General features: G+C 45.8%; 1 protein-coding gene across 2 annotated transcripts; it reads right to left on the bottom strand.

Moving 5' to 3' along the window:
- Positions 1 to 609: 609 nt before the first annotated feature.
- POLE2 (DNA polymerase epsilon 2, accessory subunit) lies at positions 610 to 17,392 on the bottom strand. Of its 2 annotated transcripts, XM_036384124.2 has the most exons (19): positions 17,307 to 17,392; positions 15,109 to 15,209; positions 14,129 to 14,204; positions 11,991 to 12,068; positions 11,220 to 11,313; positions 10,778 to 10,852; positions 10,430 to 10,513; positions 9,881 to 9,937; positions 9,454 to 9,502; positions 8,527 to 8,599; positions 7,930 to 8,102; positions 6,294 to 6,383; positions 6,079 to 6,133; positions 5,686 to 5,745; positions 5,511 to 5,588; positions 5,045 to 5,153; positions 1,695 to 1,871; positions 1,537 to 1,604; positions 610 to 791 (listed from the first exon to the last, which is right to left on the bottom strand). In XM_036384124.2, the coding sequence occupies exons 1-19, from the start codon at positions 17,372 to 17,374 to the stop codon at positions 773 to 775; spliced, it is 1,584 nt and encodes a 527-aa protein (XP_036240017.1). In that variant the 5' UTR covers positions 17,375 to 17,392; the 3' UTR covers positions 610 to 772. The 2 variants fall into 2 exon arrangements, with proteins under 2 accessions (XP_036240017.1, XP_036240016.1); XM_036384123.2 differs by having other exon boundaries at positions 1,537 to 1,871.
- Between the last annotated feature and the right edge of the window lie 1,058 nt (positions 17,393 to 18,450).

The raw sequence follows: 18,450 nt of genomic DNA, 5'->3' as shown, positions 1-18,450 counted from the left end.
TTAGTTAATAGCACAATAAAAACTGTATAGCAAAGTTACTTTCAGATTATACATATAGAATCCAATTAAGTATTAGTGAAAAGCCAATATTATGATATGTATTTGTAACCCTGCCCTGGGCAGTGCCAGCACAGCAGGCAGGGCTGTGACACAGCTCCTGTGCCAGGGGTCCCCTCTGTGGGCACTTTGGGGTGCCCCCCCTGCTCTCCATGCCCACAAACACCTGGAGCAGGTTTGGGCTCAGTTTCACTCTTTTCCCCCACCAAGATTTCCTCCTCCCAGCCTTCTCCAGAAATTCTAAAGGATCATGTCCTTGATTTTACCACTCCTTGTCCTGTCTGCATAACAGCATCCCCAAATGGCTGCTGCTATAATAAAACACCTCACAGATCTGGCCTGGGCATTTCCCAGACAAGGAAACATCCTACTCCCATTTCCAGGCTCCTTGCAGATAACCAGCTATCCAAGTTCTCCTTATCTTTAATTCTTTTTTTTTTTAAATGCTCCTTTCCTGTTTGATACAGCTTGTTCCTCCATTTAACCTTTTTTTAATGCTTTGCCAGTTATTTTTCACTCTGACTTTACAATTTATCTAAACTGACACCAGTGTCTTTTCCTGTAAAAGTTTATTTGTGTACAAAACAAATCAGTTCTGACTTTTGACATTCTTTATAAAAAGTCCATGATATATCACAAAACTAAGGCATGTAAATAAAAAAAAAATACAGTTGGCTTCCCATGGGTTCACTGCCTTTTTCAGTGCCACAGAAATTCAGAGTCCTTGAAGCTTGCTGAAAATACCAAAGAAAAACAGTATTTTAAAGGTTTATTTTAAAAATAGTTCATAATGTTCCTCTATTTCTTTATCTAGGAAAGCCTTGATAATGTTTTGAACTATTTAAAGACCTAAAGTATCTCATGGTGTAGTATTTTTTATATTCAAATAGAAGTTAAATGGGCTGACCCATTATTAATTCCCTGAGAGGGCTTCTCCAACAAGGAGAAGATAAATTTATTCTTTTCCTAATGGGTTATACTATCATTATTTCAAACAGGTAAATTTTCGTCCATTTTAAGCCCTTTGATACATTTTAATACTTTTTTGGTGTTGCAACTGGTTTTTCTCCAGTCAGTGGAATGAACAAGTGCAGATTTAAAAATATGTGAAATCCAAGCCTGAAAGTGGCTCCTGGGCTTGATGATTATCACAAAATGAAGCAAAAACTGGTCCTAAATTTCATTAATTTATGTAACAACCATCATCCCCAGAAACAAATCTGCTCCCCAATTAGTTCTCTATCACTGAAAATCAGGCAGTGCAATCATCTCCTTTCACTTCTGAATTGTGCTTCCCATCACTGATATTTGAAATTTCTCCATTTATTGCTTTAGTTCTGGCCATTTGGATTTGTTGCACTGCCTAAGTATGAAGTGTGAGTTAAGCTGCTGGAACATTCAAATATTACAAATTTTATGTGGTTTTTATCTTATTTTTATGATAATCAGAAACTCAGCACATAGGAAAAACCCATTTACCTGTCTTCAACTGTCTTGTTGGAGGGGTAGAACACCTTGAAGCAAAACCCACTTCTGGGAAACGAGCCCTGTGAAGGAAAAAGCGGGGGAAAAACCCCCATTAGCGTGAGGGGAAAGGCAGTGCAGGGCTGAGGAGGGCGGCAGGGCTGCTCACTCACGGGGTTGATGCAGAGGCAGTCGCTGCTGGTGACAGTGAAGGGGTCGTGCTTGTCAGCGGTGACCAGCAGGTCTGGCAGCGGATAAACCCTCAGGGCGTAATCGTAGGCCCAGAACACGGGGCTGACGAACAGCGGCAGCGGGCTCAGGTGGGCCTGGGACAGAATGGTCTTCACAAACTGCAGCAACGAAAACATAACCCATAAACGCTTGGTTAGAAACATCACACCTGGCATAAAATGGGCTTCACAAACTGAAACAATGACAACATAACCCACAACCGCTTGGTTTGAAACATCACACCTGGCATAAAATGGGCTTCACAAACTGAAACAATGACAACATAACCCACAAACGCTTGGTTTGAACCATTACACCTGGGGTAAAATGGGCTTCAAAAACTCAACAACAGACCCACAAACGCTTGGTTTGAACCATTACACCTGGGATAAATGGGCTTCACAAACTGAAACAATGACAACATAACCCACAAACGCTTGGTTTGAACCATTACACCTGGCATAAATGGGCTTCACAAACTGAAACAATGACAACATAACCCATAAACACTTGGTTTGAACCATTACACCTGGGATAAAATGGGCTTCACAAACTGAAACAACAAAAACATAACCCATAAACATTTGGTTTGAAACATATGAAGCATTTATCTCCTGGGATAAAATGGGCTTCACAAACTGCAACAACAACAACAACAACAACAAAAAAACGAAATAAAAACGGAAACAAAAATAAAAACCAACCAAAAAAAAATCTCAAAAAAAACCAATGACAAATACTTGGTTTTAAGCATTATGCCTGGGATAGAATGGTCCTCACAAATTGTAACAAAAAACCCCATAAACAATTGGTTTTAAGCATTACTCCTGGGATAAAACAAGTCTTCACAAACTGCAAAAAAAACCCCCCACAAATATTTGGTTTTAAGCATTTTAAGCATTACTCCTGGGATAAAATGGTCTTTACAAACTGCAACCAAAAAACAAAAACAAAAGGAAACAAAAAAATAAACTAAAATACAAACAAAACAAAAAATCCAAAAAAAACCAACAACAAACACTTGGTTTTAGGGATTACACCTGGGATAAAATGGTCCTCACAAATTGTAACAAAAAACCCCACAAACACTTGGTTTTAAGCATTACTCCTGGGATAAAATGGTCTTTACAAACTGCAACCAAAAAAAAAAAAAAAAAACCCAAACCAAAAGCAAACAAACCAAAAAAAAAACCAAAACCCCAAAAAACCCCAAAAAAAATCCCAAAAAAACACAATGACAAACACTTGGTTTTAAGGATTACACCTGGGATAAAATGATCTTCACAAACTGCAACAAAAAAAAAACCCCAAAACCAAACAAAAAATAAAACAAAAAAACCCCAACCCCACAAACACTTGGTTTTAAGCATTACCCCTGGGATAGAATGGTCCTCACAAATTGTAACAAAAAACCCCACAAACAATTGGTTTTAAGCATTTATCCCTTGGGATAAAATGGTCTTCACAAACTGCAACCAAAAAACAAAAACAAACAAAAAACCCCATAAACACCTGGTTTTAAGCATTACCCCTGGGATAAAATGGTCTTTACAAACTGCAACAAAAACAAACCCACAAACATTTGGTTTGAAACATATGAAGCATTTTTCTCCTGGGATGAAATGGTCTTCACAAACTGCAGCAAAAACAAACAAACAAACAAAAACAAACAAACAAACAATTAAAGAAAAACCCAAAAAACCCAAACACTTGGTTTTAAGCATTACCCCTGGGGTAAAACAAGTCTTCACAAACTACAAAAAAAAAAAAACCACCCACAAATATTTGATTTTAAGGATTACACCTGGGATAAAATGGTCGTCACAAATTGTAACAAAAAACCCCACAAAGAATTGGTTTTAAGCATTTATCCCTTGGGATAAATTGGTCTCTACAAACTGCACCAAAAAACCCCACAAACACTTGGTTTGAACCATTTGAAGCATTTATCCCCTGGGATGAAATGACCATCACAAACTGCAAATAAAACCCCACAAACTCTTGGTTTGAAGCATTTGCTGCACGCTCAGTTCAGCCCTGCACCTGTGGGTTAATAAGGAGCCTTTTTGAACCTGGAAATGTTTGGGGGTTTCTGTATCTCATTCCTGCTGATCATGAATGATTTCTGGAGTAAAGCAGTGAGCTGCTCTTTCCCTTCTTCAGTTGGGAGGTTTTGAATACACAAAAGCCTTTCTAAAGGCCAGCATTTGAAGATGCCACAATTACCTCCTCAACCAGATTCTCCAGGAGAATCTCCTTACCTGCTCCTCCAGCCCAGAAAGTACCAACACTGCTACAACTCTCATTTTTTTGTTTGTATTTTCCTTATTGCTTTCCAGTTAACCACAAGACTCACATTTAAAAAGTCTTTTCTCCCTGAACTGAAGAAACAATTTGATTCCCAGATGATTTTCCTTTCTTTGTGATAAAATTTCCCTCTTTCTTGTTTGTTTTACACTGATGGCTAAATTAAAATAGGCAAAAAAGGCAGAGCAAAAGTGGAGTATGCAAAAAACAACCAGCAGAAATTGCTGCAATTCTACATTTCCTTCCTGGAAAGCCCTGGACGAGGACAGGGAAGTGTCAGGAATGCAAATTCCACAAAACCAAGGTCCCTCAGTGTCCACGGGGTGCGCACAGAGACCCTGAGCTCAAACACCTTCCTGAGGCAAACAAACACCAAAACTCCTGCAAAACAAATAAAACCTGACTCCATCCATCACTGCAAGGAGCCAGCACCACCTGGATGGTTCTCATCCCATTATTTCAGCAAATCCCATCAGCTCCTGCTGTGCATTCCTCTAGTGGAACCACAACCCTGAGCTCACTGCTGATGGCTGAGAAGCAGAATTTCAGTTTCAGCTGAGGAGACAAAACAAGCAGGTGAATTTTAGAGCAAGTGAGGAAGTGACCTGCTGCTTTACTGCAAATGGCACTGGGTAACCAGTCAGATCTTGGAAAAATGGTAATTTCCATTAAAATTTGCCTTTAGGAATCAGTGATTCTTGGCAGGACATTGAGGGCTGGCTGCTGCTATGAAGTTCTGTGTTCAAGGGCAGCTCCAGTGTGACAGAATGACCCCATCCCACCTTAAACTATCATGGTTTGAGTTATTTTGCTGTCAAAATGTAAAGAAAAATAAGAATACTAAATGCATAAATCCTTCTTACAGCCCCTCTGGGTTACTCATGCAGTGTGGCACAAGAATGAAGATCAGAGCCCCCAAAATCCAGCCCTGCTGATCAATAAAATCAAAAATCTTGGCAAAAATTGGTGAATTCAGCTCACTCACATGGTTGGGAATGTCCATGGTGCTGCTTGGGAAGCGAACACAGTTCCTGCACATTTTGTTGACCAAATCTTCCCGAAAAATAATGATTTCTTGGGTGCAGTACTGAACCCTGAGTGAAAACAGCAGTGAAATTCATTAAGGTTAACCCAAAAATGAGGAAGATGCATTAGAAGGTTGATCTCCCTCTAATACAGACAACTGAATGAAAATAATACTTTCCCTTAAGATGGTTTTCAGCAGGATTTTTATATTAAATATCCTTTTTTTAGCACTACTTCCTTTCTTCACTGATTTTTTCATGTCTTAGTGTATTTAAAACTAGTTACAATTCATGCAAGTGAAGAATTCTATTAATCTGAAAAATTTAAGGCAAATTTTCCCCAAAATCTGTAGGCTTTGAAAATTATATTTGCACATAATTTAGTTTAAAAAGATTAAAAAAAAAAAATAGCAGTTACATGGTTACCTGCAGGGATTTGTGGTGAAAACTGAAAATGGCACCAGCTGTCTGAATTCCTGAGTGATATTTTCAGCCAGGGGAGGTCTAAAATAAATAACAGAGGTATCAACAAAGACTCTTAACATCTTTAACTCAAATTTCACTCAAAATTCCAAGATGTGAGGAAGGGAAGCAAACTGACCTTGGTAAAATAGAACCAGGCCCAGGATCTTCAGGGCCAGGGACAAACACAAATCGACTACTGCAAAAAAAACCCAAAAAAAAGAAGTTTAACAAATCTCCTTTGTATAAACTGATCCTAAAAACTGGGTCTGATGTTCTGAATTCAGAGAGCAGGAGCCAGGGAAGTATCCCAGGGAGAGACCTTGGCTCCCTCATTAGCACTTTCCATGCCCAAGCTGTTTTAGATAAAATCAAACTCACCCTGCTCCCAAACAAACCTGCAGGCCTGTTACAAAAGCAGCTTTTTATCTGATCACAGCTGCCTCACACCACAGAGAAAATAGGGTAACTCTCAGCTTCTACAAGCAATTAAAGGCTTCACAAAATAAACAGATTCCCCCTTGCTCTGTACCTTTTGTGGATGCTGGGATATTCACATATAATATCTGCCAGAGCCTTCAAAGAACCTGGGCAAAACAGGGCACAAGACCTGGTTAGAAATGAACACACCTTGGGTCAACCCCCCCTCTGCTGCAGTGCACTTAAAACAAAACAAAAAAGGATTTATTTTCTGCTCTCTTCATTTGTTTGCCATCATTATTTTAATTCAGTGCACAAGGACCTCACCTTTCAGGGACTGGATTTGATTTTTGCCATATGGTGCAGATGAAAAATTTCCACAGAAGAAAAAGCAGGTGGGAGGTGCAGAGGAATAACCTGGGAAAAGAGAGGATCTGTGAGTGTACCCATCCACTCCAGCACCTCCCAGCACTCAGCGCATCCCAGGAAAAGCAGGAACTGAAACAGCACTTCAGGCTCTGCTGCTATTCATACACCGGACTGACTTTCTTGATCCAGGCTGTTTTTAGCTCAGGAAGGGGATGGCAATGTACAAATGTCACTTTGAGGGAGCCCTGTGGCATTTACAGGCTGAGCTCCAGCAGTGTTTGTGTGCCTCCAACTCCTGCCCCAGCCACAGAATTACACCAAGTGCAATTATAAGAAATAATGCCATTTTTAAATGTATTATTGCCTTCAAGAGGAAAACAGCAAGCAGGCAGCACTGGGTTGCTATTAACCTCCCTGATCATTCCAATTTAAGGACTCTCCCAACATCCAATTCCCCCCCTGGCATTATAAAGCAACAGTAACTGGAACTGCCTGAGCAGTTTGAGAATCTGATGAGTGCTCACAACCTCACCCATTAACTGCTTCAAAGCAAAGTGGGGGGAAAAAAGAAACCTGATTCCCATCCCTGAAATAAAAATAGAAACAGCTACTCAGGCATTCATCTCACATCCCAGTTCCTCTCCATTTTCCTGACACACAGAATCACACTCGGATTTACTTCACTGCTTTTCAAAGGGCTGGTAAATGGAACAGAATTGCTTATCCCAGAGAAATGGCTCATCAATATTTTTTTCCCTTGCTCTCCCCCACAGCTGCTCGTTTAGCTGATAATTAAGAAGGTTATTACTTGCCTGTGAAAGTCTCAAAATAGCAAATGCAAGGTGTGCACCTCTGCCAGGTGAGCTCAGCACACAAACCTCCCTGACCAAGGTCCCTTCCTGCCCCCAGCACCTGCAGGCCTGGCTCAAGCCCCGTTTGCCCAGCTCTGATCCAGACACTGAACTGGTTTTGTAACTCCTGCATGACTCTGCTCATTTGTGTCCAGCTCCCTTTTGGTGAGGAGCAGCTTCCCACCCTGAATTCTGGGCTGTTTTTAAACTCACACTTCCACTGTGCCCCAGGCAGGAGGGACAAGCTGTTCCCAACCTGCTGCAATGCAAAGGAGCCATTCATAAATGCTCCTTTATGTTGCATAAATGTTTTATCCAGTGCTGTCCCCATTACTGACCCCAGGATCCTGGAATGAGTTGGGTTGGAAGGGACATTCAATCCCATCCCATCCCAGCCCTTTTCCATGGCAGGGACACCTCCCCCTGTCCCAGGTGCTCCCAGCCCTGTCCAGCCTGGCCTTGGGCACTGCCAGGGATCCAGGGGCAGCCACAGCTGCTCTGGCAATTCCAGCCCAGACCCTCCCAGGCAGGAATTCCCAATTCCCAATCTCCCATCTGGCAGTGGGCAGCAATGCTCATCTCTCTGAACTAAGGAATTAGCCCAGGAGGAACTTTCAGGAGCAAGGGAAACATTTTTTATCACAGCCCAGAAAATGGCTCCTGGTCTAACCACTGTTTGTATTGAGAATTTATGGAAATAAATCAGGCAGACAAGGTTTAGAGTGAAAGCAGCTCTCACCTACCTGAAAACATCATGTGAAGCTTTTCCAGCACCTCTGCTTGGTCCAGCCACACGTCAGACACAAACACAAACATGGCATCCTCATTCTCTTCCTCCAGCTGCTTCAGCTTTGCAGAAGCCTTCACTGATGTTGAGGAAGGGCCTCCAAAGAAGTTGATGTTCCCATAGAAGGCTCTGCATCATTAAAATGCTCCAGTCAGGATCCCAGCATGGTTTGGGTTCAAAGGGACTTTAAAGCTCATCCCACTCCAGTGGGATGGGATCCATTCCACTTCCACTGTCCCAGGGATCCACTCTCTCAGCAACAAGGAATTTATGATTCCCGTGGAACAGTTACCTGGCTTGGCCATTGAGAAGGGTTTACATCCCAATTTCCATGAATAAGCACAACCCAAAGGCTTTTGGAAGGGTTTTTGTGCCAACACTGCAGTGCCTCTGAGCCCAGAACTGCTTCCTTAAAGTGGTATTTATTTTAAAGCATTTGGGGAGGAGGAAGAACAACATACTTGAATGTCAGAGAAATTACAAAATAACAATGCTCTCACTTAGAAAGCCCTAGGAAAACATGGAGTGAGGCTGCCAAAAGTCACTTTTGTACCTGGTGGTAGCAGAAGGCTCGGTGGGCGGAAATCCAAAAGCGTTCACATGAAAAACTTCATCCTCATACCAGCCTAGGAGGTTTTGGAAGAGCAGAACAGCAAAAGAACCCTTGAGTTTTTCTAACAGCCTCATGTCCTAGACATTACTCAGAGCTGGCAGCCCCAGCCTCCATCAATCCCTCTCTTGTGGCAGCTCCACACAACCAGAGCAGGGAATGGGCTGGGTGGAAAAAGGGCTGAGAAGGAAAATCAGCTTTTGTTTTAAAGCCCAGCCACTTCTGTGAGTGGATTTGGTGCACAGCCACAGAACAAGCCCCTGGAGCACACAAGGACTGCCTGAGTTTGCTGGCCCCATCCCACTGCTCCTTGTCTCAAACCCCACTGTTGAGAACAGAAGGAACTTGGTGATTTCTTTCTTTATTTATTTATTCATCCCCGCTCTCATTTCTGCTCCCAACTTCTTCTTACAAGCATAAAACAGCCCAGAAAACAGACTGAGACTGTGCATCTTGCACAGAGGAACATTCCACATACAGAAATAGCCTTTTTTTTTTTTTTTTTTTGCTAAAACAAGGCTCCAGAACTGCAAGCTCTTACATCATCCTAATGAGAAGCCTCATTAAAAAGCTTTGCCAGCACACAGCAGTATTTTCAGATCATTAAATCATTTCTCTGCTTATTCCAGGCTGTCTTCCTAATCCAGTCATAACTTCTCCAAGCGTGCTGGGGCCAATCCTCAAAGCTGCTCACGTTCCCCAAAACCCCCAGATTCCTCCTCTCTGCCTCCAGAGTCACAGCAAAAGCTGCAGGCCAAAAATCTCAGTCCCAAACTCACTGTTGGTCACCGAAATGAGACCTCTCTGCTCAGCCACAGCTTGAACAGAATAATTTATTACAAGCTAAAAAATAAACCCAGGCTGCTTTACCTTCTGCCAGAACAAAGGAGGATTCAGTGTATAACCCACTGTGGAACTGGTGCAGGAAGGTTAAGGAATGGATTTTTCTTAGATTCAAAGTAGGTTTTTGAACCAAAATTTGCTTTCCAGCTGGTGTAACAGATTTGGACAGCACTGAAAGTTCACAGGCTGCCTGAAGAGCCTGGAAATTCCCTGGTCCCTGAGCAGGTAAGCCCAGAGAGAGCCCAGGAACTGGAACAGGCTCTGCTTCCATGGGGAGGGAAAGTCACCATGTCCAAGGGAAAGGCAGGACAAGGAATTGCAAACAAAGGAGAAAGCCAGAGCTGCAGCTCTCAGTATGGAATTCTGAATGGCCAGCACTGATTTGCTGTTCAATTTCAAATCCTGCAGGTCTACAGGAAACTCCTCCAGCTCTTCCCTCACAACAAAAGGATATTGCTTTACTAAGGTCTAGCTGGACCACTCCTGTGGGGTCTTCTAGGAAAAATTTCCCCTACAAAACAGGATTCATTAATAAAGCAAAATATACCAAACACACAAATGCTTCAATCACAAACATCTATCAGGCAGCATTTAGAAATGTTTTGGCTGGGTTTAATGTTTTAAGCTGGCAAGAACTGAAAATAATGTCATTTATAGAAAATGTATCTCAGCAGCTTCCCTGGGAGCTGCTGCAGTCGGGATTGCTGGTGCTCCCCTCCCTAAAATCACAGTCCAGGGCATTGGCAAGTCCAAACTCAGCCACTGGAAGCCCCAGCCCCTCAAGAAGGGACAAGCCAAAAAACCCTAACTGCTTCTGGTTGCTGACATAAAAATTTTATAGTGGGAAGGCAAAGAAAGACATTTCCACACACACTGGCACTGAATGCTTGTGGAAAAGTCTCTCAGAATGGGTCAGTGTGAGATATTTAAGTTTTCTCATTTTTAATGTATTACAGCACTGAATGAGCAGTGATGAGAGACCCCACAACAAAAAGGACCTCACCTCCTTGAGCTGAGTGATCATCCCAAGCACAATCACTTCTCCCACTTTAGCTGGGCTGCCCAGGAGAGTCTCTACTGTCTTCAGCTGGGGTCAAAGGCAAAGAATCCAATCAGAGTCAAATCAAACTGTCCAAACTCAAACTCCCCTGCTTGCTTTTCCCCCCAGAGCCCCACACAGGACATGGCTGTACATGAACACACAGCTGAGCCAGAGGATACAGGCTCATCACCAAAATCAGAGCCTTATTTCTGAATGTGCCTGAGGAGAAGGTTCCCAATAGTGGCTGCTAGCACAAAGAACTGCTGTCATTATTTGGGTTAAAACTGGAAAGAACTCCCATTTTTTTACCTGGAATTTGTTCTTGCTGTCATCAGGATGAGCATCAATTGGTGAAGGAGTGAACAGCTCATGTCTGTGAGTCCTCTGCACAAACCAGAATGGAAGTGATTCAGTTTAAAAAGCAATGAGCACTGCCAAAGAGCCAGTTTGCTACAAGCACTAAGCAAAACACTTCAGAAAGTTCTTACTCCATCCAACAACTTTTAATAATTCAGTCCTTTCGACAAGAATTTACTTCCAAGAAACAGATGATCAATAACACCAGATCATAAAACTAAGCCTAAAAAATACACCGGGTAATAAAGCCTAAAAAAAGTGTCATGGAAGCATCTGTAAGGCTGCTGACGAAGTTATTTGTGACAAGCTGGAAGGCAGAGGGTTTCTGAGGCAGAGAGCAGGGTGTATTTTTGGAAGGAGAAGCGGGATCCATCCATCCCTGAGGATTCCTGACCTGCTGCAGGATGGAGTAGCGCTCGCGGAACAGCTCGGCCTTGTCCCGGGCAGTCCCAAATAAACTGGGCCTGGGCAGGTCAGTCATGGGCAGGCTGCAAGGAAATAACACAAGCACAGTGTCAGAAGGGACACTGCCCACATCAAGATGAGTTATTGATCTAAAAACTCTGGGAGGCTGCAAAAGCTGCACCATGATTTAGGTACATTCCTGCTCAGGATCCTGTGCTTCTGCATTTCCGCCTCCATTTCACTCCCCTCTAACTCCCAGGCCTTGAGATTTATCTTTCCACCCAAAGAGACCTCTGCAGAAATCCATTTTTAAAAAAACAGTTATGCCTTTAAGCAGTTGTGGACAAAAGCATTATTCCTCCAGTTTCTCACCAGCTGCTCCTAATTTTTCTTTGTTACTGTTTGGAGCTCTCCTTAGAAACCCCCCAGGGCTTCAGGGAGCTGCAAGATACAGACTAAGAAATAAATACAGGCAACAGGCAGATCAAATTTATTAAAAAAATAAATTTAAACAGCCCAATGTGAGAAAAAAATAACCCCAAACTACCTTTGGTGATGTATGACCTTAGCCTTGCTGTCTTTTTTATTCATTAGGTGGAATAAACTTGGTTTATGGTCTTAAACTTTTATTACTTTTCTCACTCAGGCTTCAGCTGAACAGAGCCAAGAGGGAAAGATTAAAACCAGACTTATCTTACAGAAATAGAGGCTTTGTTCTTAAAACAGAAAGTGCTTGAAATTTAAAATATGGGGGACTTACGGCAGAAACTTCTTTCTTTCTGAATTATAAATAAAACGTGGAATGTCAAAGGCTCCAATAATGTTGAAAACATTTTCTCTGAAATAAGAACAGAGACAGCATTGAGTGAATGTTACCTTCCAAGCAAAACCATTCTGTGATTCCATGAAGTGGGTGAAACAAACTGACAAATATGTTGGCTAAAATGACATTTTTTTTGTTCAGTATCATCACCATTTCTCTTTCTATTTTATATTCTATTTTCTAGTCTATTTTCTCCTTCATCTTTTAGTTAAATAATGACAAAGACTTGTCCCTGTGATCTGAAGAGCGTTTCCCTTCAGGACCCAGCACTGAGAATCTGTACATATGGATTTCTCTTCACTTCTGGAGCAGAAAATACCTACATTAAGTATAAAAAAGTACCACAAGGAAAAGCCACACTCACAGCATCTGCATCATAAAGATTCCAATGGCAAGAATTAAACCCAAATTTTCTTCACCCTGAGAGGCTGGGGGATGACAGGATCTAATTGACATGCCCAGCAAACAATCTCTTTTCATGCTTGGCATCAATGATGTGAACAGGAAAGGAAACACATCCATCAGCATCACCAAGTTCTCAGAAACTCCAGTAATTGCTCCACACTTTGTTATCACAGAAGGGAAATCAATCAGGGCTTCAAAAAACTAAACAAGAAAGCAGGAGCAGGCACCCCAGAGGAAAACTCTTCCAAAGTGCTCTCAGAAAAGAAAGGAACAAAAGCAACTTGAGACAACTTTCATCTAGAGCAAAGCAAATAAAGCATGGCCAGAAGTGCTGGTTAATATTCCACCTGCAGCACACCCAACACACAACCCCAGCAGCTGAATTCCAGAATTCCAGAATTCCAGGTTCTGTTCAGGGCCCCCTGGAGGCCCAGCCATGAGAACAAACACTCCAAGGAGCAACCTGGTGATGCCTTGTGCAGGCTGCCCTAGAGCAGAGGCTGGATGGAGTTCCAGAATAAAGCAGGGATTGATTCAAAGCATCTCCTCCATGCATCCACCTTGGGCAGCACCAGAGCCCAGCCAGGGCTGCACCCAAGATGAACCAAAACGGCCCCAAAATGCACGGCCGGGCACGGGGTCTGTCCCTGGGATCAGTTCTGCTCCATTTGCACCTTGCAGTTCATTGTCCCATCCCAGCTTTAGCCCCTGCAGTCCCACCCTGCTTGTTTTTCTCTCTCCAGCCCACGGGGTTTGTGCTCTTGGGCTGAGGTTTGGATCATTTGTCCTTGGTGCCCAGCTGGAGCAGGAATTGTTTTGTCTCCCTGCTCTGTGTACAGAGCTCAGAACTGCACAGCATCAGAACCATCCCCTGATATGGAGCCCAGACCCACCCACTAAAACAGCACAGAACCTGAAAATACAAAAGCTCAAACCTGAGGCATCAACTCCACCCCTGCCCTGGGTAACTTTTCCATGAAGAAATGTTCCCAATATCCATCCAAACCTGCCCTGGCCCAGCCTGAGGCCGTTCCCTCTGCTCCTGTCCCTGTGCCCTGGAGCAGAGCCCGACCCCCCCGGCTGTCCCCTCCTGACAGGAGCTGTGCAGAGCCACAAGGGCCCCTGAGCCTCCTTTGCTCCAGGCTGAGCCCCTGCCCAGCTCCCTCAGGGATTCTGCAGCCCCTGCCCAGCTCCCTCAGGGATTCTGCAGCCCCTGCCCAGCTCCTCAGCCTCTCCTGGGGCTCCCTGTCTCAAGCTGTGCCAAGGGAGATTCAGGTTGGATATCAGAAGAAGTTTTTTACAGAAAGGGTCATAAAGCTCTGGAATGTTCTGCCCGGGGAGGTGGTGGAGTCCCCATCCCTGGGTGTGTTTAACAAAGCCTGGATGTGGCACTGGGTGCCAGGGGTGAGTTGTTGTCTCCCTGCTCTGTGCACAGAGCTCACCATCCCATAATGTGAAGCCCAGACCCACCCACTAAAGAAAGCAGCACAGAATGTGAAAAATAGAAAAGCAGAACCCTGAGGCATCACTGGAGCAAAGGCAGCAGCGGGAGGGCAAAAGCACAACAGAGCAATGACTGCAGACAGTGCCTGGCACTCCTGTCCCCAGGAGGAACAAGGAAATGCCAGCAGCTCCCAGAAGTCCCCAGATCATTTCTAATGTCACCCTACATGGCCTCATCCGGGGCCCGGCTGCATTCCTGGACCGCTGCTTCCACCAGGGGCTGCTCAATCATGTTGGATGACACTGGAAAGAAAAATCCCAAGGATTAAACCTGCAGCAAGGAAGGAAGTGAGTCTCCAGTATTTCACATTAAATGGCTGAGTCTCCTCCCAGGAACACACACAAATAATTCATGTAATGAATTTTCTGTAATGACACACAGATGGATCACTTAATATTGCCACCAAAAGGACACATTCCTGGGGAAAAAATACCCCAAACATGGAGAACAAGACAATTATAGTTGATGCAAAGCTGCCAAATATATCACAAATGTGTTAGAGCTGAGCTCTCACATTCTGGAGGTTAATTTGGTTCCAGAACAGTATCACAAGGATTGCTGCCTTAAGTATTCCAACACAGTTCTGGAGACAGGCACATTGTTGTTTTCATTAATTTAAACTGATAACTGAAATGAGTTTGAAGGCTTCCCCGTCCTAACAGGTAAAAATTCCTTCCAAATAGTCCATCAAAATATTCCTTCAAAATTATTCCATTAAAATATTCCTTCGAAATATTCCTTCAAAGTCTCCCATCCATCCCTGCCCTCTGGCAGTGGGAAGCCATTCCCTGTGTCCTGTCACTCCATGTGTAAATAGCCACTTCTCTCCACTTTAACATTTAAAATTACAGTTCCAACTACAAAGATGTCCAGACAAACTTTTAGTAACTGTCACTGAGAAATGTCACTACTCTTGGAAAAGTCAGGATATTCTGCACTGCCAGCTCTTTATATGGCACAAATGTGTGCTGACAATGAAAACCTCAGTGTTTAACCAAAATAAAAGGCCAAAAAATACATTTATCTCAGTCAACCCTTTACACTACCAAGACACCTCAGTGCCTCTGCTGCCAGTCACTGTTTTTGTCTTGATGGCATCAGGAATGCCAGGAAAATTGGCTCAAGAAAAAGAAATTGTTTACTTACAAGGCTGTTTTTCAACTGCATCGATGACATTTTCAATTATATCATCAAGTTCTCCCTCACTGGTGGACTGGAAAGCTTCAGTGAGATACTTCAGGGCATCCCTAATCCCAGAGGAGAAAGCACAAAAAGCAATTAATGTTCAATAGTTGACACAAACTGTGCTGATTTTAGCAGGTGTGCACATCATCACCACATGGTTTGTGGTTAAAAAGCAGAAATAATTAGCTCTGCATAATAGCACCTTGGTTCAAGTCAAAGAAAAAAATCATTGGGATTGAAAATATCAGGGAAAAGATGTGGAGAACCTCAGCCTCACACAAAAAATTCCATGTGGGAAGGGAATTCTGGAGACCCTGTGGTTGAACCTTCTCCTGAAAGCAGGGTTTGGGTTGCGCTGTCCAGGGCCCTGTGCAGCCAAGCCTTGGGAGCTTCCAGTGGGGGAGATTCCAGCACTTCTCTACTCCATCAACTTCCAAGTTTAATTACAATTTCAGTGAAGAATTAAATGTCTCTTGTCCTGTCACTGTGCATCCTTGAGAACACTTCTCATTTTTAGGAAAACTGGGATTAGCTCCTCATGAATTTTCCCTTCTTGAGGCTAAATCAACCCAAATCCTTCACATCCTCCCCATGCCAGGTTCTCTGACCTTCTAATCATGGAATCCCAAATTGGTTTGGGTTGGAAGGGTCCTTAAACCCCATCCCATTCCAACCCCCTGCCATGGCAGGGACACGTCCCACTGTCCCAGGGTGTCCCAGTGTCCAGCCTGGCCTTGGGCACTGCCAGGGATCCAGGGGCAGCCACAGCTGCTCTGGCAATTCCAGCCCAGCCAGGAATTCCCAATTCCCAATCTCCCACCCATCCCTGCCCTCTGGCACTGGGAGCCATTCTCTGGCTCCTGTCCCTCCATCCCTTGGCCCCAGTCCCTCTCCAGCTCTCCTGGAGCCCCTTCAGGCCCTGCCAGGGGCTCTGAGCTCTCCCTGGATGCTTTTCTTCTCCAGGTGAACATTCCCAGCTCCCCCAGCCTGGCTCCAGAGCAGAGGGGTCCCAGCCCTGGAGCAGCTCCATGGATTCCTCTGGACTCACTCCAGCAGCTCCACATCCCTCATTTTGGACTCCAAATCCGGGTGCAGCCCTGAAGCTGGGATGTCACCAGAGCAGAGCTTCCAGCTCTTGCAGCCCCTTGTGCTTCCCCACAGCCTCTAGCCCAGGACCACCTCAACAGCCCCCACAGGACCTGCTCCAGTTTAGCAATATATTTGAAATAGAAGTTATTTTAATTCTCAATAACACAAGATTTGGAAATCCAGTTCTCCCCTCAACCTTAGACAAGAGTCTCACATTAAAGATAACAATTTTCTTACTCATGTTATCTGCTGGCCAACCAAACTGGCATTTTGGTGATCAGCCTGACCTTCAAAGTGTCTCAGCTCATGGAACTGTGGAGTCAGGAGTTCTGCACTTGTGCCCCTCTCTAATGAAAGTATCAGGGCACTGTCCAAAATAATCACATTCCCATCCATGACAGAGAGAGAATTTAATTGATATTAACACACACCAGAAAGAAAGGGAAAGTAAGAGCAATGGGAGACCCAGTTACTTATAGATCATGACACCTTCCACTGCAAGCACGAATCCCTTTTCCTTGGCATCCCTAAATAACACATCCTATTATACTGGAAATACACCATTCCTGTCTTTGGAAATGCCATTCCTTCCTCTAGCAAAGAGTGCTGAGCACAAGACTGGCAAGTGGAACTCAGATCCCAGGGCTGTCAGGGTCAGAGGCTGACAAAAAACCCCAACCAAACACCCGGCACCAGCATCAGGGAGGGCTCCAAGGGGAGACCATGGGCAGCCTTTGGTGGCACCCAGGGTCATGAGAGGGACGGATGGACGGACGGAAGGACGGACGGATGGAAGGAAGGGGCCCGCAGCAGCAGGACAGGCTAAAGATAGCTTTGGAGGAGCCCTCAGAGGCCTCGATGCGGGGGAAGGAGGAGGAGGTGGGAAAGGCAGCCCCGGCCGCGAGGGACGGGGAGCGGCCCCGGCCCCATCCCGCACCGGCGCTCCCCGGGCCCGATCCCCGCAGGTCCGCGGCCAGAGCAGGGCCCGGGACCGGAGCAGGGCCCGGGGCAGTGTCCGGGACCGGAGCAGGGTCCAGGACCGGAGCAGGGTCGGGCCCGGCGCTACTCACGGGCGCAGGACGAGCCCCCGCAGCCGGAACGCGGAGCTGAGGCGGCGCCGCAGCCGCTCGGGCTCCATGGCGGCGATGGCGCCAAACGCGGCCGGGCCGCCCCCTCAGACCGGGCCGGCCCCGCCGCGGGAGGAGCCGGGCACGGCCCCGCTCTGCCCGGCTGGAGACAGCGCCAGAGCCGGACCCGGCTTGGAGCAGGGATTCTGCCCTGAGCTGGCACTGATGGGCACCGCCGGTCCTGAGGGCAGCTCCGGGTCCCTCTTGACAGGAGACATGGAGGGGCTGGAGCGGGTCTGGAGAAGGGAGCGGAGCTGGAGCTCCAGGAGAGGTTGAGGGAGCTGGAAAGGGGCTGGAGAATCCCTGAGGGAGCTGTGAAGGGGCTGGAGAAGTCCTGAGGGAGCTGGGCAGGGGCTGCAGAATCCCTGAGGGAGCTGGGAAGGGGCTGCAGAATCTCTGAGGGAGCTGGGCAGGGGCTGCAGAATCTCTGAGGGAGCTGGGCAGGGGCTGCAGAATCCCTGAGGGAGCCGGGCAGGGGCTGCAGAATCCCTGAGGGAGCTGGGAAGGGGCTGCAGAATCTCTGAGGGAGCTGGGCAGGGGCTGCAGAATCCCTGAGGGAGCTGGGCAGGGGCTGCAGAATCCCTGAGGGAGCTGGGCAGGGGCTGCAGAATCTCTGAGGGAGCTGGGCAGGGGCTGCAGAATCCCTGAGGGAGCCGGGCAGGGGCTGCAGAATCCCTGAGGGAGCTGGGCAGGGGCTGCAGAATCCCTGAGGGAGCTGGGCAGGGGCTCAGCCTGGAGCAAAGGAGGCTCAGGGGCCCTTGTGGCTCTGCACAGCTCCTGCCAGGAGGGCACAGCCGGGGGGGTCGGGCTCTGCTCCAGGGCACAGGGACAGGAGCAGAGGGAACGGCCTCAGGCTGGGCCAGGGCAGCTCAGGGTGGGCACAGCAGGAATTTCCCCATGGAAAGGTTTGTCCAGCCCTGGCACAGGCTTCCAGGGCAGTGGTGGAGTCTCCATCCTTGGAAAGCTTTAAACACCGTGTGGATGTGGCATATGGGGACATGGGGCAGTGGTGGCCTTGGCAGACTCCACATTTACAGAGGGCTTTTCGTACCTCAACAATTCCCTGATTCCATAAAACACTTGCTGT

This window comes from Molothrus ater, chromosome 6 (assembly GCF_012460135.2).
Source record: "Molothrus ater isolate BHLD 08-10-18 breed brown headed cowbird chromosome 6, BPBGC_Mater_1.1, whole genome shotgun sequence".
NCBI classification, from domain to species: Eukaryota; Metazoa; Chordata; class Aves; order Passeriformes; family Icteridae; genus Molothrus; species Molothrus ater.
This window is presented reverse-complemented; position numbering and strand designations above follow the sequence as displayed.